This window comes from Nothobranchius furzeri, chromosome 10 (genome assembly GCF_043380555.1).
Source record: "Nothobranchius furzeri strain GRZ-AD chromosome 10, NfurGRZ-RIMD1, whole genome shotgun sequence".
NCBI classification, from domain to species: Eukaryota; Metazoa; Chordata; class Actinopteri; order Cyprinodontiformes; family Nothobranchiidae; genus Nothobranchius; species Nothobranchius furzeri.
The window spans coordinates 32,013,298-32,034,128 of NC_091750.1; the positions used below are offsets into that span (position 1 = coordinate 32,013,298).

The following is a 20,831-nucleotide window of genomic DNA, read 5'->3' on the forward strand; positions in this document are numbered from 1 at the left end:
TTTCCAGAGCTGCACCTGTGGTTTAACCTGACAAAATAAAATCTGGCCATTTAGATCAGAAATTAAGCGACGTCATCCACTCAGGTTGGTGCTCTACAGCGAGAGGACATTCAGAATCAGATGCAGGAGAAATTAATCTGTCTTGCTTCAGTTAGCGAATACCTAGCTCATTTGTTGTGTTTTAGCATGGTTTGTCCTCAAGTTCTCACGGTTAGAGGAGCTGAATACTCTCTATGGTGCTAGTCTCACTGATATAGGTAGTCTTTTCTAGTCTTTCATTATTTTGTAGACTTTTTTTCTTGTGCACCTATTATTAAGGCTTGTTTTTACTTAACTGGTGTACGAGTTTACTTTGAGTATTAGCTCCTCCTACCTTGGAGCTTTTGCCCAATGAGAAATGTATTTACTTGTTAAGCTCACCTGTAAAAAGTCTAACTAACTTTTCCGATGTAAGTGATGGTTACACTTTAGGTGTTGAATTGTTAGTTTCTGGGGTTTATTTTGCACCTGTTTGTACTCACTTGAGTGCTCCAGCTCTCCTGCTTCTCACTAGGGATTCAGATATTACTACTTTAGATCATCTAACCCAACTTTGTGCAGAAGAACAAAAAGAGAATAGTATCAAAGCTTCCAGATCAGTTGGAAATATCTAACGAGTTGTGAGCCGACAGTCCTCCTCAGAACCGGCCGTCTCGACTTACACAGCTGAAGCAACGAAAGTGTAAGCGATAGCTTCCATGTTTTGCGGTAAATGCAGAAGGATCACTATGACACTGTTCATCTTTGGAGATTAACAGAGTCTGTGTAAACACACGGTGGTCAACGGGGAAATGCAGGCTTCTCGCCAGGTGTGTGGTGCTTGATGGTATGTGTCACGAGGTCTGAAGCCTCTTTCACTTGCATTGATTTTTTTTGTTCTGAGGATCCATGGTCCTATATAGAAATCTATGTATAGATATATGTATATATATAAATACACGTGTGTATGTATAAAATAGAATAGACTGTATTGATCCCACAGTGGGGAAGTTCACTGGTTACAGCAGCACCACACAAGAGAATAATTTGAAGAAAAATGATAACAGAGGTGCATGTATTTATACACATAAGCAGTAGTCTGTTATTGCAACCTTCGACCGCTAAAAACCACAAATAAGTGAAAAAGCTTACAGAACTATGCAGCATACTGCAATAGACACGGACATACTATGTAAATCTGGTATTGCACAAGTATTAAATACTGAGTATTGCATTGGTGGTATTGTGTACCAGGATGATGCCAGTACCAGTTAAACTGAGGAGGTCTACACTCTTACTGCAGAGGGGATGAATGACCTACAGTAACGTTCTGTTTTACATCTGGGATGTCTCAGTCTGCCTCTGAAGGAGCTGTCCATGGTCTCCACAGTGGAACGCGGTGGGTGGGAGGGGCTTTTTAAGATGTAGGTCATCTTCCCCAGCATCTTCCTTTCGCTCGTCTCCTCAACTGAATCCAGTGGGCAACTCAGAACCGAGCTAGCTTTTTAACTAGCTTGTTCAGTCTCTTCCTGTCTCGGTCAGAGCTGCCTGCACCCCAACAGACCACAGCAGAGTGGATACCAGAGCCAACCACAGAGTGATAACAGGATTTTTGCTGCTGGGAATGAATTCTGAAGGACCTCAGCCTCTTCAGGAGGTGGAGGTGGCTTTGGCCCTTCTTATACAGAGCATCAGTTTGCTGTTGAGGTAAACACCCGGGTACTTAAAGGTATCCATATCATTGTCTGCTCCCTGGATGTTTACTGGTGAGAGAGGAGTGTTTCTCTGGAAGTCAGTCACCAGGTGGTTACGCTCACACCAGTCCACAAAGTCTGTACTACAGATCATTCCCCTCAGACACACAGCAGACAATCATCAGAGACCTTCTGGAGGTGACAGCTGCTGGTGTTGTAGGTGAAGTCTGAGGTGTAGAAGGTGAAGAGAAAGGGTGAGAGCACCAAACCCTGTGGAGCTCCAGTACTGCACACAACCACTTCAGATGTACAGTTGTGCAGCCTCTCGTACTGTGGCCTGTTGGTGAGGTTGTTGATGGTCCATGCAGTCAGATGTTTGTCCACACCTGCAGCCCTCGGATGGATGGTGTTGAAGGCACTGGAGAAGTCAAAGAGCATGATTCTCACAGTGCTCTTTTGCATCTTGAGGCGAGTCAGAGCCCGGTGCTGCTGGTAGATGAGCGTGTCCTCCAACCCATGTTTGGTTTTTATGCAAACTGCTGTTGTATTTCCCGGGTCAGGGTCACCACAGAACGTAGATGGGTGAGGATGAGTCACTCCATAGTTTTCATCAGATGGGAGGTCAAGGTGACAGGTCTGTAGTGGTCTGGTTCTCTGGGATGTGATGTTTTGAGAACTGGAACCAAACGTGAGGTCTTCCGAAGGTTGGAGACCTGCTCCAACCGAAGGCTCAGGTGGAACATGTGCTGACCACTTCTCAAAGCTGGTCAGCACAGTCTTTGAGCAGTCTGGGGCTGATCCTGTCAGGACTTGTTGCTTTTCTGCTTTTAAGCCGCCTCACTTCTTGCCTCACCTGGTCCAATGTAACTGAGGGGGGGAGTGATGGAGAGTGTGGTGCTGAGGAGGGTTAGTGGAGGGGGAAAAGCTGATGAATAGGGAGCCTAAGTTACGACCATCTACTTCTGGACCATGGGTCACCGAAGATTTAGGGCTGGGCAATAAATAAAAAATTTATCGTTATCGAAATTTCTGAGTCTTATTGAGATAATGTGGGGCAATGGTGGCACAGGAGTTAAGTGCTTGTGTCATAATTGGTAGGTTGCAGGTTTGAGCCCAGCTCAGTCTGTCGCTGCTGTTGTGTCCTTGGGCAAGACACTTAACCCCACTTCCCTGCTGGTGGTGGTCAGAGGGACCGGTGGCGCCAGTGCTCGGCAGCCTCGCCTCTGTCAGTGCGTCCCAGGGCAGCTGTAGCTACATCGTAGCTCATCCCCACCAGGGTGTGAATGTGTGTGTGGATGGGTGAATGATTGGTTGTGTTGTAAAGCGCCTTGGGGGTTCCAGGACCGTAGAAGGCGCTATATCAGATACAGGCCATTTAGCTGAAAATTTCCTATGTCAATAAATTTGATCATTAAAAACTGAAAAGATGTGTGCAGGTTGGCAACATTCATGCTCCTTTAAGAAGCTGTACCACCTGAGTCACATAAAAATGTGACTCAGCCTAATACATGTGACAGCCCCATCTAGTGGACAACTTTTGCTTCTGTGCACACCTGTAGTTATCGTTCATTTATCATTATTGATGTGAAATCCTCAATACATCCTGATATTGATTTTAGGTCATGTCGCCTATAGCCCTATTTGGAGTCATTGTAACAGTTAGCAGATGTAATCGCCTCTCACTGTTATGAAACTAACTCACGGATCTTCAGAAACCCCCAGCATGACGACATCAAAGCCAACCAAGTCTGTACATTATATTTAGACATGAATTATTCCCATGCACACACACACTTACACTCAAAACAAAACTTGGGTAACTTGAAACAGAGAACCAAGGGGGAGCAACCCCCCCCCCCCCCAGTTGCGATTCAAGGTGAGTTATTAGATTTAAGGGTAGTGCCACCATCAAAGTTTGTGGAACCCTTGTGAGGTTTGGTTTGGTTCCTGTGGACCCACATGTACACGGGATCTTTGTGACTTTTGGTGATTGTGATCTTATAAACGACCGGAGGGAGTTTTTCAATGATTAGGTATGGACCTGACCACTTCAGCAAAGGTTTCTTAGCCAGTTTACCAGAGGTGCCTTTTATCTGTCCAGACTAAGGAGCAAAGTTGTAGAACCAGGTCTTATCACCTACGTGGAGTTCAGAGTGTGAGGCCTTTTGATCATAGTTAGCTTTCGTGCCCTCTGCTGATTTCCCCACATTTGTCTGTGCAAAAGACAACGCTGCAGGCAGATGGTTCTTCAGGTCCTGTAAATACTGCTTGTTAGTGTAAGCGGGAGAAGCACTGGACTGAACTGACCGACACAGCAGGTGAAGCGGCATGGTCATCTGTCTACCCGTCATCATTTCAAACAGGGAGACGCCTGTAGACTCATGGGAAGGGACCCGTATGGCCACAAGGACCAACGGAAGCTTCACATCCCAGTTTCTGTGATTAGAGGACACGTATTTCTTTAAAATGGTGACAACCGTTCGGTTCATCCTTTCTACTTGGCCAGAAGACTGGGGCCGATAACCAAGGTGGAAATCGGCTTTTACCCCCAACATCTGCCAAAGGTGTTCCATCACTTCAGAGGTGAAGTGAGTTCCCCTATCTGAGTTAACACATGCGGGGAGGCCGAACCGGGAGAAAATGGGGTTCATCAAAAGGACAGCAGTTGTTTGCGCCGTGTCGTTATGTGCTGTTAAACATTCAACCCATTTGGTGAATGCACAGGTCACGGTCAACAAGTATTTGTTACCTCTGCTGGACTTGGTCAGGGGCCCCACCCAATCAAATTGCAGGTCAGACCACGGTGTGGACGTTCCTCTGCTTTGTGGAGGAGCTCTTTGGATGGGGTTTGATGGTTGAAATTGACAGCAAACCAAACAGCTCTGGACATAGTCTGAGATGTCTTGACGCAGTAAGTAACCTGGCTCAAGGCACCAAACGTGGCTTTGACACCTTTGTGTCCAGCAGAAGGAGAGTCCTGAGCTGGTGTGATAATACCCCCCTTAGGGAAGGCGGCGCCACAAGAACAGGCGACGATGGAGGCTTGGAAGCATGCATTAGCAACCCTTCAACCATTCTCAGTGTGACACGAACATGAAAGAGAGCACTGAGCTCAGGAAAGGATTCAAGCTCGACAGAAGAAGGTAGATGAGCTGTCGGATCAGAAAGGCACAGGATCATCCTGCTGATAGGTGGGTCTGACTGGGAAAACACATCGTCAGGGAGCCACAAGGCGTTGAAGGACCATGGGGTACCAACAGCTGCACCTTGTTTGGCAAGAGGGTCTGCAAGGTCATTCATCTCCTTATCAGTTCTGGGTGCTAGGCCAACTCGGGGTTAGGTGGCTGCGGGGAGGCCTGGGGCTTTTCGTTATCATCTCCCAGTGCTCTGATGGCTGCTGGTTTCGACCCCCCAGTGTAATCCTCTGAGCTTCTTGTGAGGGGGGTTGGGGCTTCTCTGACAGCTGTCTCCCTGGGGTTCCTGCGCTTTGGGGAAACCCATGGATCTCTAGGGCTTGGAACTCCTCCATCTTCCACACGTCTTTGGTGATAGGTCTGTGACCCCTCACACTCACTATCGGACACTCCTAGAGAAGTTAAGTATAGTACAGTTAAGTATATGCACACAGGTGCTCACGTGGTGCTCTCACGAGGATGGACTTTGGCGATTTCAACACATCACCTGTGTGGTGGCTGTGGTTGGCATTAAATGAACAATTAATTATTACAATGTGTGTCTCAGCAAAATGGTTACTTTTATATATCCTCATGTAGTTGGTGCAGTGATATTTTGGTCTTGTTGTCTTTTTGTGTGTCTCCATTTTTTTTTCTCTGTTTCTGCTGGTCTAGAAGCAGATTCTTGTTCATCAGTTATTGCTAATTTTTGTGACCCCCCCACTCACACACACACCTCTTCCCTCACTCTCCCTCTGTCTTTCACCTCTGTCTTCATGTCCGTTGGTATTTAAAACAACGAAAATATTTCTAATGAAGTTTTGGTATCAGGAGTAGCATTATATCCCAAGTTCTTATCTCCACCCGTGGGAATAAAATTTCAAGGCGTGTCTTCAGCATTCAGACATCGATTCTGATGACAGCCAGACAGGACCTGGTAAAAATAAAAATAAATAAGAGGATACATTTTTAACAATAATAACACGGTAACATAAAAGTTACACTCACCCCTAATTTAAGTAATTGCCATATTTTTTCACTTGAAGTTGATGGTTCTAGTTTTTTTAAAGCCATTATGTAAGTGTCTTCTGTTGTTGAACTGCTTTATAAAGTTGGCTAATGTTGGGAATGTTTGCTTGTCAACTGAATGGGCTTTTCCCTCTGGTGTGCTTCCATGGTTTGTCTTAGTTTGTGCTCTTCTGCTTTGACAGGTACGCAGGCAGCATATGGACCGTTGCACCACCTTCCTGGTGGATGAGTTGGGTGTGGTTGACAGAGGCCAGGCCACCGACCGGATCTTCTTTGTGTCTGCCAAAGAGGTTCTTCAGGCTCGTGTGCAGAAGTCCCAGGGAATGCCTGAAGCAGGTGGGGTCTCACCTAGCTCCTAACAACTTGGAAAGAAAGTACTTTTTAAAATGATAATTCAGTCCCAAAACATCCACTAAAATAGTTTAGATGTGTTTTTACTGTAGTGATTGCCAGTCGAAAGGAAAAATCACATGGCATGCCTGTCCTGCTTGCAGTTTGAGCTGTGTGTTTGCCTTCCTTCTGAGCAGTGATGGTGAGCTGCCCAGATGTAAACCTTCTAGAACCTGAGTCCAGCTGACAGCATACCACACTCAACAGTACATGTCATGTACAGACGGGGACACAATTGTTTATACCCTTCAGTCAATGAAAGAAAAACCCACAATGGTCAGAAATAACTTGAATCTGACCAAAGTAATAATATATGAAAATTCTATGAAATTTACCCAATGAAAGTTAGACATTGCTTTTCTACCATGCTTCAATGGAAATATTTAAAAATAAACTCAGTTAAAGGCCTGAACAAAAATAATGGTATCTCATTCAGGTTAAGTGGAGACTTCTACTACCACTTCAACATAAACTACAAGAGTCCCAAAAACAAAAACGCCATTTGAAGTCACGGCGTTGGAAAAAACAAGGTTACTAACAGAATTACTTTATTTTTGTCACGTTTAATCAGCTTATGCACTTTTTCTACGGTCTTAACTCAGTCTTCGTTACTGATGAGAAAATGCAGTGCATTACTATGAGTCAGCAGTGATGTGTGTTGAAGCTCTCATCATCTGAGAAGGAGCTAAAGGGCGGATGGTTACATCCAAGAGCTTGATGGCCGTTGAGCAACGAGGAAGGCGCGACCAATAGTTGAATTTGGCTTTCATCCAAGTTTGTAAATTTAAGTCCTCGACTGGGACCTTGGCTCCTCTGAAATGATAACAATTCTGTCCCATCACGGGGGAGGGGGATGTCCAGGAGGGGGAGGACCCAACCTTACCTGGATGTCCTTTGTCTTACATATTCTGGAAGTTGTGCAAATGCAGAGATGGGAGTAGATATTCTGCTGGGGTGGGGCTGGGTTGGTGCCCTCGAACTCCATGGGGCTCTGCGATGCTGCTGCTTTGGGCCCTGGTTAGATGGGCTGGGGTCTCCATGCCCAGGGTGGCATTTGGAGAACGGAGGTGCCTATTGGAGCCAGTGGGGGAGCTGGCTCCCTGGAGGGCTTAGCCAAACAGCCATTCATCCCCATCCCCACATATTTCTCTCCTCCTGCTCCCTCACATCATCACACAAACATCAGGGTATCCGCGGGTCCTTAAAAAGTCTTAAAAAGTCTTAAATTTGCTTTTCTAAATTTAAGGCCTTAAAAATCCTTAAAAATGACAAATAATCCTTAAATACAGTTTCCAAAGGTCTTAAATTACCAAAGACCCAATGAACAAGAATTTCTAGCATTTTTTGTGTACGATGTTGGCGTAAGCGGAACCGTACACATTCAGTTGGTTGTGAAAGAGGGCTATTTTTAGATGAGCACATTAGCTGGTTAAGCTTGTGCCATGGGGAAGTGCAAGTTTAATGGTAACTGGGTGGGTAATCTCACGTTTGCGACGTGGTTAGCACCGGTTCCAGGCAATAGCTGGAAATTATAGCTTAAATTTCATTTAAAAAATAGCTTAAATTTGGTCAAAGTGGCCTTAAAAAAAGGTCTTAAAAAGTCTTACATTTGGCTCCCTTAAACCTGCAGATACCCTGAAACATGCACATAGGACCTTGGGGTTGGGCAAGTCAGGGGGTGCGGGTATGGATCCCAATTCCTCATTTCTGTGGCAGCCTGCCCCCCAATTTTATTTGCACATTAAACACTTCCACCAACGACATTCCAGTCAAACACACACGTAGGGCCTTGGGAGTGCGCACACTCAACGGCATTTGGCAAAGGGACCTTTCAGCCTCATCCCGAGTGCCGGTGCCCACTTCCAATTATAAATTGCACAGAGGGCTGTGGGGGGAAGTGGGGCTGTGTGGTGGCATCAGCTGATTGATCCCGGTGGCTGCCTGTTGGGATCTGACTCCCTGGGCTCTGTTGGGTCCCCAGCAGGGCTGGTTGCCCCTGGGTCCCGGGTCGCAGGGTTCCGGGTTTGGTCGGCTAGGGGGTGGGAGACTGCGGGCGGGCCTGTGGGCTTGCCGCTTCTATCTCCCGGGACTCTGCCGGCTGCTGGTAGTGGCCCCTTGGGGCAATCCTCTATGCCTCTCGAGAGGGGATTGGGGCTTCTCTGGTTACGGTCTCCCTGGAGTCCCTGCACTCTGGGGCAGCTCCTGGATCTCTGGGACTTGGAGCTCCCTCCATCTTCTACACATCTTTGGGGGGCAGGTCTGTGGCCCCTCACACTCTCTATTAGACTCTCCTATATTAGAAACCTTACATATACAAGTGCATGTACGCACACGGATACTCACATGGTGCTCTCATAAGTGTAGAAGTGCTTGTACTGCAACTTGACTCGACCACTGACTTGTATCGTTAACGTTTGATCTCCCCAAAATCAACACAAATCGGAAGGAGCCTATACTGAGTGGCGAAATTACGAATGCTAAAGATTAGTTTATGGTAGGCGAGACATTCTCTGCAGTTTCCTGGACACTAAACCGAAAACAGCCTTCCCCGTCGTGAGTCAAGATGGGTGAGTCCATGAGACAGTGACAGTGAGACGTAGATCTATGAGGCTTTTCTAATCCTTTACTCCTGTAGGAGTATGGTGCCAAAATACATGCATGTGATTTCCACGCATGTGTGAATGTGACATGTGAATGGAAATTAGAACTCTCAAATGAAAATCACGAGAGGGCATTTGTACACTGAGAGAGTAAACTGTGTCTGTGAGCGCACAAGGATATGCACAAGTGACACACATGCGCGTGTCTGCGCTTTTGGTTGCTGATTCAGCTTCCTTGGCTGTTTGGAATTTTGGCACTCTGGAGGCGGGGCCTGTGGCTGATCTGCTCTTTCCTACAACAAATAATTTTTGCCTGAGTTCTCTGAGTTTTTAGCTAACTATGCGTCTCGGCATGACCAGGTCATGCTACTTGGAGACTGTAATATTCACGTTTGACGTCCTGAAAAACCGCTGGTCTTGGATTTTATCAATCTTGTGAGCTCTTTAAATTTGACGTGATGTGTTAGTGGGGCCACTCAGGCATGTGGTCACACGTTGGACCTTGTGCTGTCACTTGGATGTACTGCGTCTAAAGCCTAATTTATGCTTCTCCGTGAGCTCTGCAACGGAGAGACGCACACGGAGTGTCGGAAAGGTTTCCACATTCGAACTTGTGTTCAGGCAGCGGAGTGTTGGAAAGCAATTCCCCTCTAGGACAACCGAGGCCGTAGCGCTGTTCTTTGGTATCCTGCCACCGTAACACTCGTGTATACGGTCCCCGATAGTGTATTTACTAATGAGTTTATATATTTCAAAGATTTTAACACGGACAAATTAGTCCTTCATTCTCATCCTCCTCTTGATGTGGTCGCCACCTCTACACCCACATTTTCTGTAGTTTCTGTCCACATTTGCTTCGTATTTTGTACTTCTTCGTAACACAGAGGGAAAACCCCAGATGTAAAACAGATCCAGGATCAGTCAAAACTGCAATAAAACAGCAGCTTTGATGGTCACGTGACCTGTATAACCAACGTTACCGGGTCAAGTGCATCTGAACCCACGCGCTGCAGCCTGCAGTCCAAAGCTGACACAGCTCAAAAAATTCATGCACAGTTGTGGTTGGACTAAATAATTAATTGATAATGTTATATCAACTGTATATTATGTGCATTACTTTATTAGAATATCCATCAAGCAAAACACATCAGCCCAATGTTTTTTATTTAAATTCTTTTACCAGGGCCAATGAAGTCATCATCTGGGTAATGAAATATACCGTAAATCCTCTAATACAGGCCCGGGCCTGTATTTGACTCAAGCTCATCAAGCTCCAGGCCTTTATTGGAAGGAGGGCCAGTATTAGAGGCAGGCCTCTATTTCTATTTGAGCAAAATGAGCTAATGGTTCGCTGGAGTTTTTGACAATTAAAATTGCGCCCACATTTTCAAAGTTAAACACATTTCTTTTAACAACGGTAGTTTCTGCTTCAGCCCTCTCCCCCCTCCCCCTGCTTCAGCCCTCTCCCCCCTCCCCCTGCTTCAGCCCTCTCCCCCCTCCCCCTGTGCAGCGGCTGCAAACTCACTGATGCGCCTGCAGCCTCTCGGAGTTCCTGCTGCTCTAAACATTAAAATAATTATTTCATTTTCTGTTCCTCACTTCTGATTACCTTCAATGGTGTCTGTTTGTTGCAACCAGCAGGTACAAAAACTAACTTGTTTTTATTTGACTATTTTTCTGTCCTGCCTGTTTATTATCTTCCTGCATCTCCTCTCAATCCTAAAGAAAAACTGCTACCTGGGTTCATATATATTCACCTCATGAGTTACCTTTGAACTGCAGTTCTAAAAGATCTACCGACTGCAGAAACAGCGGAGCGCTCGCTGTTTGGCGGCCGTATCAGTGATCAGTGCGTCGGAGGACAAGGTGATGCGCGCAGCGCCCCGCTCCACAGCATGCAGCGAAACGCATCAGGCGCAAATAAAAGACAGAAAACATTAAAGGAAATGAACTGACATGAACGATCGCGTGTTAAATTAGTTTTTAAGGTGGCGACACCTGATTGTTACTGTGGCCGTTCTCAGGAGGCAGATCTACCGACCGCGAAAACAGCGGAGCGCTCCCTGCTTGCCGGCCGCATCAGTGATCGGTGCGTCGGAGGACAAGTTGATGCGCCCCGCTCCACAGCAGCGATACACATCAGGCGCAAATAAAAGACAGAAAACATTAAAGGAAATGAACCGACATGAACGATCGCGTGTCAGTACCTACGGGAGCGTGGTGTCACAGACGCGGAAGTGATAGCGTCGGTGCAACGCCGGCTGCTCTAGGAAACCCCCGAGCGTTTGAGCGTCAATGAAGTGACACGGAAATGCCGGGCTTTCCAGAAGTAAGTAAGAGAACTTACTATGAGCTGATAGTTCGTTGGATTGATCGGTAGGTTGGAAACTCTGATCATGAATCTGAAGAAACGATGACTGAGCTGTAAAGGCGACTTCCGTTGATAGCCGTGGTTTGTGACGTAGGTGCGACGTGAAGGGAATCCCCGCGAGGGGCATGCTGGGAGTCCCTACTTCGCGGATTTTCACCTATCGCGGCCAGGTCTGGAACGCATCTACCGCGATAAACGAGGGATTGCTGTAGTTCATACACCCCCTACTGCTGCTCTCCAGAGTGTTCTGCAGCATAATCAGCACGTTCTCTTTGAACTTGATAGTGTAATGACCTGGCTGGGGTTGTAAGCCAGGTGCATTCTGGGTATTGTGTTATATGTGTTTCCTATCGTTCTGCTAGTTCCTATGTGCTGATTTGCGTGTTGTGTGAGTGTTATGTAAGCCACAGGGAAGGTGATGTGTGTTCTGTGGAGCGGGTTGAATTAGCATGGTTAACTGACACCGTGACTCTGTGTGGTAGGAGCGTGATAGAGGATCGTGTCTGTAGCGTTACAAAGCGTTGAAGAAAAAGCCTAATAAAGGTCTGCGTGAACCTCTACTGCCTCCTGCTGGTTGATTTGGGGACTATAACCCTGCCGCTGGGACGCTCATACTTGCTTGTTACCACATTCCATCTGGCCACAATAAGAGACCGGCCATTATTTACCTCCACCGACTCCGACACCGGCCAAAATTGGAGACCCGGCCTTTAATTGAATACCGGCCTGTATTAGAGGATTTACGGTACATTTTTCTGCTTACCACCTTTAATGCTCTCACTGACCACTAGGGGGGAATCACTGCCTAGACTCAATCTGTTAGTGTTGTTAATGTTAGTGACTGCATGCAGTCTCCCCAGGGAGACAGTAACCAGAAAGCCCCAGCCCTCTCCAGAGGCCCACAGGCCCGCCCACAGCCTCCCACCCCCAAGCCAGCCGAGCCCAGAACCTCGGGACCCAGGGGCGACCAGCCCCGCCGGGGACCCAACAGAGCCCAGGGACTCAGATCCCACCAGGCAGCCACCGGGATGGATCAGGCAGACTCCAAAAATCTTAAGCTCCCTGACCCTGGATCCACATGTGGATCCACAGGAAGTTTAAACACACAATCATTAATGTGATGACTGTGCGAATGCACACACACACACACACACACACACACACACACACACACACACACACACACACACACACACACACACACACACACACACACACACACACACACCAGTGAAGACAACACTAGCTAGCTCAGGGGGCTCTGATTGATGTGGGAGTGTGTCCACAGAAGAAGAAGAAAATATCATCTCTATAGCGCCTCTCAAGATAAAGATCACGAGGCGCTTAAGACGGATGAATGTCTCCATGTTTTGGGATATTTTCTGAGGATAACGTCACCTGACTTAAACAGAGGAGATGGATCAGGTCAAACTACAATGATGATGTCATCAGCATATCTCGTTAATGTTGTATTTCAGGTGGTGCCCTCGCTGACGGGTTTCAGGCCCGAATGTTTGAGTTCCAGAACTTTGAGAGGAGGTTTGAAGTAAGTGGCTGAGGCTGGCCTCTCAGAGGTGCTGTATACAGTTTAATCTGAATATTTTTATTGTATATATATTAATATTTCAAATACTATAGAATATGGTATGGTAAGACTACTAATTGCTATTTGCATTTTTTATTTTTAATGTCGAAAAAACAATGAAATCCCGAATTAAATATTTTAAATCAGAACTTTTTTGCATAGTGCAGAAAAACAATCTTTGATTCAATCGTTAATTTTAGTAATTTTCATGCAAAAGCCTCAGAATGCTCCCCTCCCTCAACCTACCCACTGACCATAAGACCCACCCCTTGCTCTGAAGTATCACCCATTTCTCCGAGGGCCTGCCCACTGACTTTAAGGCCCTAACAGAATCCTAACAAAATGGTCCTTTATTTTAGAACTGGAGTTCTCATCTTGGTCCTGGAGGGCCAGGATCCCAGCCCAGTGAACCAGACCAAAGTGTGGTCTAGGAACGCTCCATTGGAACCTCTGCAGCCCCAGCAGCAATCTGGCTGGTCAATCACATCTCTATAGGGGTTTTAAACTGATAATGCGTGGACCAATCACAGCGCTTTATCGGCTTTGTGGGCCAATCAGGGCCCTCTATTGTCTGTTGTGCGGGATGATGCGACAAAGTGCAACACGATGGCGACAGCTCATTTGAAAAGGCTTGTAGATCAGGCTTGGTCTACTGGACTCGGGCTTTATTAGAATCGAGAGCAGATGGATGCATCTAAGTTCTTTATTAGGAAAAGAGGGTTTATGATCGCCTTCAGCAGCGGACTGCCTCGTTTACTAACACTGGTTGCAGTGAACGTGTTCAGTGTCCAGTAGCATGTGGAAATCATTTTAAAGACCGCGGTAGGACCCGCCCCATGACTGAGGGCCGCCAATGGAGCTCTGCCAGACTAAATAATAGATTTATTTAGAAGCCTGCCAATCACCTGCTGCAGAAATCTAGGCCCTCATTTATCAAAGGTTGGTAGAAACTGTCCTTTTACCTTCCCACTAATGAAATTTAAATTGTGCGTACCAGCAGTCAAAAACCTGATTTATGAAATATGCGGTGGACTCTCGTACGCATGTCCCTCTGCAACCATCTGATGATACATCCCACCTGTGCGTACCCAGGTGCTCTTGTCCCTTCTCAGTCATTTACATACAGACACGCCCTCGATTAACCATATTTGGTCATGCTACGTCCTCAGCACATAACGGAATTCCCAGTTTTTTTCCCGGAAAAATAAGAACAACTTTATTGGCAGCCAGATCGAGACACTGGCTGCCAAAGTGCAACAAAACTAAACAAGTAGCAGAGGTTATAAGTGCAGTGAGAGGAGACAGAGGAGAGGTTCCTGTCAGGAACAAACTAAGAATGAATCTGATAAATCACAGAGTAACCAGACGCGGAAGCGCCGCTTCTGGTGTGTTCCGGGCGTTACATGGAAATGTCTGAGAGCGCAGCCTCTTCTGAGCTGTCATTCAGTGTGGTTACCTTGGCAACGATGCGTGTGTGATCGGGGAGCAGAGGAGGTTCTGGGGGGTTCTTGTAGTTGTAAAACTGGAATCGGATTTGTGAGGTTTGTCTGTCAACATCTCCCAAATCACAGCAGAGCAGAAGGATTTCCTTTGAGATCAGTGAGATCACGCGTTCTCTCCAGAGAGCACGCTCCGTTAAACCCTCCATTAACACAGATTAGTTATGCCCCCCCCCCCCCGAGTACAACTTACAGGTATTGATTCCTACTAGAGACCACCACAGACGTATTACAATGTTAAGATAATAAAGTACAAATGTTTGATGAGTAACAAAGTCTCCAGCTCTGCCTCATGTCTGTTCTTGTCCTCTTAACGTCTGTCTAGGAGTGCATTTCACAATCTGCAGTAAAGACCAAGTTTGAGCAGCACACAGTGAGAGCCAAGCAGATCTCAGAAGCTCTGCGTCACATTATGGACTCCATTCACCTGGCTGCCCATGAGCAACGGTGCGTGTTTGTGTGTGATTGTGCATTTAAGCGGACTCATTTGCTGGTCCATACAACGCAAAAAACTTAATACATGCAGAGGTTTGGCATGACTTTTAGCTTAGGTTAGGGTTAGGGTATGAGCTAGGCACAAGGCTGGCGTTGCTCCCAACAAGGAGGGCCTATGTTTGCAGTTCCACCCTCATCCACTAGGGGCTGGTGTCAGAACAGAGCAGATCCTCATTGAGTCCCATGTTAAAAATACCATCTTCACAGCAGAAATAAACATGTTTACAGCCTGGTTCAAAAACCATTCTAGGTTTAATAGATCTAGTTTACATTCATGACAACTCAGGTTTTTATTTTCTAACTCTTCTGTTTATGTGTAATGAAATGCTTCAAATGATGAATAAACAATGAGCATAAGAGCCACGAGCTAGCGCTAGCACCGAGATCCGGGGAAAGGCCTCAGCTGGTTTCACATAGATCCAAAACAAAACAAAGTCATAAAATCATAATGATCTTCAAACAGAAATAAATGAGAATCAGAAAAACCTCAGAGCTGACGCTGATGTTGGCGTCGCTTCCTACTCCGTTTATCCGCGGGTGCTGTTTGCAGTCGGCAAACGAAACGTTGGCAAAGTAAAGAAAAACCTTTCCTGTGTTTTAAAAAGAACCAAAAATGGAATTAGAAACTAAACACAGCAAGAACACACCAAAGAAGAACGCACAGACGCTACAACTGATGGTCCAAGTTGAGAGACTGAAAATCCCGGAGCAGTTTCCAGGCCAGACTGAGGCTCTACTGAGGCCTTTCCCCGGAGCTAGCTCTGTGGTCACGTGGGTCTGATGCTCATTAATTATACAGAATTTTAGGCTTTTAATACACTTAAACAGAAGAGTGAGAAAAACATTCACCCCCCCTCAGAGTTGTCATGAGTGTAAACTAGATCATTTAAACCTAAAACATGTTCTGGTACCAGGCTGTAAACATGTTTATTTCTGCTGTGAAATTGGTATTTTTAACATGGGAGTCAATGAGGATTTGCTCGCTTCTGACACCTGCCCCTAGTGGATGAGGGTGGAACTGCAATTTTTGGTACTTCCGGGTTGGCTTAATGTCAGACCCGCATTGTGGGGGCTTGGACGAGACGTGTGACACTGTCAAAATGGCGATGGTAGGAACCTCCCATTAAAATCAATAGCATCATTTGAGCCTGTGGACGTTATTCGTCCGTAGTGTATATGTCCATGTTTAGGCATGGTGGAGTCACTATCATGAATGGAAGTCAATGAAGGGTTCACACAAACATACAAATACAAGTGTGTGTGTGTGTGTGTGTGTGTGTGTGTGTTCAGAGGCTACTGCATTGAGACAAAGGAAGACCGTCTGGAGCGACTGGAGTTTATTGAACAACAACTGGACCTGCTGACTCTAGACTGCAAGATCAAGATTAAGAAGATCACAGAGGAGGTTGAGAGGCAGGTGAGACTTCAGCCTTTCTACGCTGTTCACATTTTACATTTAACACTTTTAGTGAAAACTGTTTGTATTAATAGTGCCACTCAGAAATCAGACAAGGATGAAAGCAATGAAATGCATTAGAGTTGGCAGCCCTGATACCAGAAGTGATCAGACTTACTTGGTGCTCTTCAAGGTATCCAACACTATGGCAGAGGAAATCAGGAAGCTACACGTGCTGGTAGATGACTTCCACGTGGACTTCCACACATCACCAGTGGTGCTGAAAGTCTACAAAAATGTGAGTTGAGTCCTGGTGTAGTAATTAGTCGTTGTTGTGAGCCTGAACCCACACCTGTACTCTACCATCTGTCAGTGTTGGTGCTCTGGCTGCTTACCACAGTACCACATGGAGGTCTGTTATGTGGATGACACTCTTATTACCAACTCACACCATGTGGCCCAATTACAGAAGTTTACCAAGATGCTAAATCATTTACAGTTACGATGCAAGAGGGTTCCTGTGTGGTCTTAAAAAGTCTTAAAAGTAATTTAGGAATTTGGAAATTAGACCTTAAAAAGTCTTTAAAAAGTCTTGAATTTTGACACCTGGGTCTCAAAGTTTGTGCTGTATGTAGATTATCTGTACTTTATTTATCAGCCACAATAAATAAACGGTGGCGGCATCAATAATTGAGAACGCTGCGAAGCCTCGCGTCAAAATACTCCGAACGTGTGATGTATTCACTACAGAATACAACGGTAAACATTACACAGACGTCCCGCAGAGGAGGAACGCGGGAAGTCTCAGCAGACCATGAGAAAGGCTGGTCACCCGCCAGGCTAAGCGTAATGCCCCCCCCCCGACCTGTGTCCGCTGACACGAACGGCGCACGGCAGTGGGTGCTGCTGCTGTTTGGATCGCTGGCTGTAACGCACATAACACACAAGCTTGCAATATAAGGCAGGACGACACCTGTCCCCCTGCAGCTCGGCTGTGTGACCCTCATGTCCATGCTGTCTCATCTGCTGCTTTTCTAAACTTGCTAAAAGTAACAAAACCATCTGAAAGCCACTATTTGTGGATTCTCTGAAAGTTTCCATGGAGTTTGTGACAACTTATTTTATCATTGATCCTATCGTCTAATCCAGACCTGGGCATTTTACGGCCCGCGGGCCACATACGGCCCTTTGGTTGACTTTGACCGGCCCGCGTAAGGTTAATTGGAAATTACAAAATAAATGTATTTTCTCATTTTACCTCATGCATGGGCTAAGGCTGCATTGCTTTTATTTTGAAGTTGTTTTTACGTGCACAATGACGCAATACGTATAGCAACAAGTGCCCGCTGTTGACATGGTGATTGTAGCCCCCAGAAATGTCCGCTCATGCAAAAAAAAAAGAAAGAAAGAAAGAAAGAAAGATGCCGAATGCAGGATTTTCAACAAAAATTGGACTGCTAAGTATTTTTTTTACAGAAGTCGGAGGTAAAGCCGTGTGTTTGGTTTGCGGGGAGGAGATTGCCGTGTTTAAGGACTACAATTTGAGTCGGCATTACGACAAGAAACACTCGGAAAAATACAAGAACTTGTCTGATGCTGAGAGGGCACGGACATCCGAAGCTTTGCTAGCAAAGTTGCAAAAGCAGCAAGGCTTTTTTACTAAGCTTCACACATCCAGGGATGCAGCAACCAGGACCAGCTTTGTGATATCCCACAAAATAGCTAAAAACAGCAAGCCGTTTTCGGAGGGAGAGTTTGTCAAAGAGTGCATGGTGGACTCTGCTGCACTGCCCTGAAAAAAAGGCGCATTTGAGCAAATCCCGCTGTCCAGGCGAACCGTGACCAGGAGGATCGAGGACATTGCGGGGAACCTGGAGCTTCAGCTGCAACGTGAAGTGGCAAGTTTTGACTTTTTCTCATTAGACGAGAGCTGTGATGTCCGGGACACAGCCCAGCTGCTCGTATTTGTCTGGGGGATAACGGACTTCAAGCTCACAGAGGAGCTGGCAGCAATGCGGTGGATGAGAGGGACAATGACAGGGAGTGATCTTTTTACAGAGGGAAATGCGTGCACGGACACTCTGGGATTGAAAGGGGAGAGACTGTCAGGTGGCACAACAGACGGTTGTCCAAATCTTACAGGGAAAAATGTCGGACTTTAGAAACGCATGCAAGATAAAGTGACAGAAATCGATGCAGATCAAAAATAGGTGTTTTTGCATTGAATTATACACCAACATGTGTTGTGCAAGTCAGTGCTAAAAATCAACCGTGTAACTGATGTTGTTACTAAAATAATAAACTTCATCAGGGCACGGGCGATGAATCACAGACAGTTTGTGGCTCTTGTGGAGGACTCCACACAGCTGTCAGCTGGCTCAGCCTGGGGAAAGTGCTGAAGAGGGTTTGGGACTTGAAAGCAGAGATTCAGGATCTCTGCTGGATTTCTACTCTTCTCTTAAGGAGGACTTTCCAAACCTGAAGAGACGTGCTCAGAAGATGTTGGTTCTCTTCGGCTCTACCTACATTTGTGCACAAACATTTTCAATGATGAAGTTTACAAAATCCAGGTATAGATCCTCTCTCACTGATGATCATTTGTCAGCTGTGCTTCGCTTCTCCACCTCAGACATCCAACCTGACTCTGATGCACTCGTTAAAGCCCAGCAGAGACTAGATTTCTCTCACTGAATAAGAAAAAAATCACTTAAAAACACAAAATAAGGTGTTTGGACCACAAATGTGGGCAACTAGCAGTGAACTGGGACACTTTTTTTAAACCTCTTTCTCAAGATCACAGTTCAGTGATTTTATTTTACAGACAATACTGTGTGTCTGTAGAATGCTAAGAACCTCTTTCCAACAATATTTGAAACTCAGAATGTGTTTTGGAGTGAATGTGACTGAAACTGTTAACTAATAGAAGTCACAAATGTTTAACAAAAACCAAATGTGCACACTTTGTTTACCATTGCCTTGGGAAATTTGAATAAATCACATTTTTGTAAGACAACCTCACTTTTTCCTTTTTGCTCATTTATAACATATAGTCTACTCTTACCAGCTTGAAGAAACAATGATATTTACTGCTTTTTATAAAGAAATACCATTAATATTATGCATAATTGACTTCAGCCTTTTGGCCTGGCCCTCCACAATATTTTCTGTTTCTCATGTGGCCCCAAGGAAAAAATAATTGCCCACCCCTGGTCTAATCTCACAGCTGAAACAAGCATCCTTAATAATCTGTGCACAGGAAGCTTACCGATGCTGTAGTAAAACAAAAGTTATAATTTATTATTAATAAAACCTTGTTGCAGCACTAAAGCAGAAAAATGAGATTTTGCAATAAATATGCAAAATATTTACATATGAATTGTTTTAGAGCCCTTTTATTGGCAGAATCTGATATTAATTTAGTTCTTACAAAAAAAAAATGGGTCCCAACATGGTTTGTGTGGCGTTGCCATAGTGTGACGTCATAGGCACAGATCCCCTGTCCTCTTGTTTGGAAATGGAGATATGATCACCCTATATTAAACAAACTGTCCACCCGGGCTTTTGCGCTGCACAGAGACGCTTCGCTGCCTACGACTGAATGTCAGTTGAGAGTCAGTCTCATGCAGACTGACCAATGAAGAGAGGGCCTCAAGTTAAGACCCTCTCCTCATTGGTCAGTCCACACGAGGTGGGTCAAAGGTTACCCTGAGCGGGTTACGTGGTGTCAGGCATTCAAGTATTGAGTATATTTACTGCATATTACAGTAAAATATTCTGTATGTGACCACATTATGGTGATCCTTGGGTCGTGATGATGGGGCCCTTGAATATTGTTGCCCAGGGTACAACAAAGTTTTAATCTGGCCCTGCGTAGATGATTAGTGATTTTAGAGAAATGCTAAAGATCAAGTAAAAAATAATGTACACTTTATTTCATTTATACCCCCCCCCCCCCCCCCCCCCCGTGTCCTGTCTGGCTGTGAAGCAAGCAGAACTTATGTCTGAATGCTGGTAACAAGCCTCACAGATTTACTCTCAGGTGGAGCATCAAAGCGTCTGCTTTCAATGTCACGCCTGATACTTAAAACTTTATTGTTATTGTTGTTGAATGCTTTATAATTCTGACCAGACACGGAGACAGAGGTGAAAGAAAAAGGAAGAGACAAAAATAAACAACCAACGATGAACAAGAGTCTGCTTCTAGACCTACAGAAAGAGAAAAACAACACACAACAAGAGCAAACTATCACTGCGCCAACCTGATGAGGAAATATAAAATCAACATTGTTTTACTGAACAATCACGATAATAACTCACAGTGCATTTAGTGCCCACCACAGCCTTGTAAACTTTATTTCTGTTCTGAACCATTCCCACAGACAGAAACGGTCCAAAGAGACCCAAACATGTTCCTTAACCCAGAGCTAACAGACCAGGGTCCAGCAGCTAGCATACCCTAGACAGAAACAACTACTCATGTTTGTTTACGTTTGTCTTTGCTTTAGGAGCTCCATCGCCACATAGAGGAGGGTCTGGGCAAGAACATGTCGCAGAAGTGCTCCAGCTCCATCACCAGCGCTA

The 20,831-nt window shown here is 45.6% G+C and overlaps 1 protein-coding gene across 2 annotated transcripts in view; it reads left to right on the top strand.

Annotated features, from left to right (window-relative positions):
• mfn2 (mitofusin 2) overlaps positions 1 to 20,831 on the top strand; it is a 45,812-nt gene that overhangs the window by 17,778 nt on the left and 7,203 nt on the right. For both annotated transcript variants that reach the window (XM_054745608.2, XM_070555511.1), the window contains exons 8-13: positions 6,097 to 6,250; positions 12,754 to 12,821; positions 14,685 to 14,806; positions 16,145 to 16,271; positions 16,444 to 16,548; positions 20,756 to 20,831. The exon at positions 20,756 to 20,831 is cut by the window's right edge and continues 27 nt beyond it. In XM_054745608.2, coding sequence (XP_054601583.1) covers positions 6,097 to 6,250; positions 12,754 to 12,821; positions 14,685 to 14,806; positions 16,145 to 16,271; positions 16,444 to 16,548; positions 20,756 to 20,831 — 652 coding nt within the window. The remainder of the gene's footprint in view (positions 1 to 6,096; positions 6,251 to 12,753; positions 12,822 to 14,684; positions 14,807 to 16,144; positions 16,272 to 16,443; positions 16,549 to 20,755) is intronic.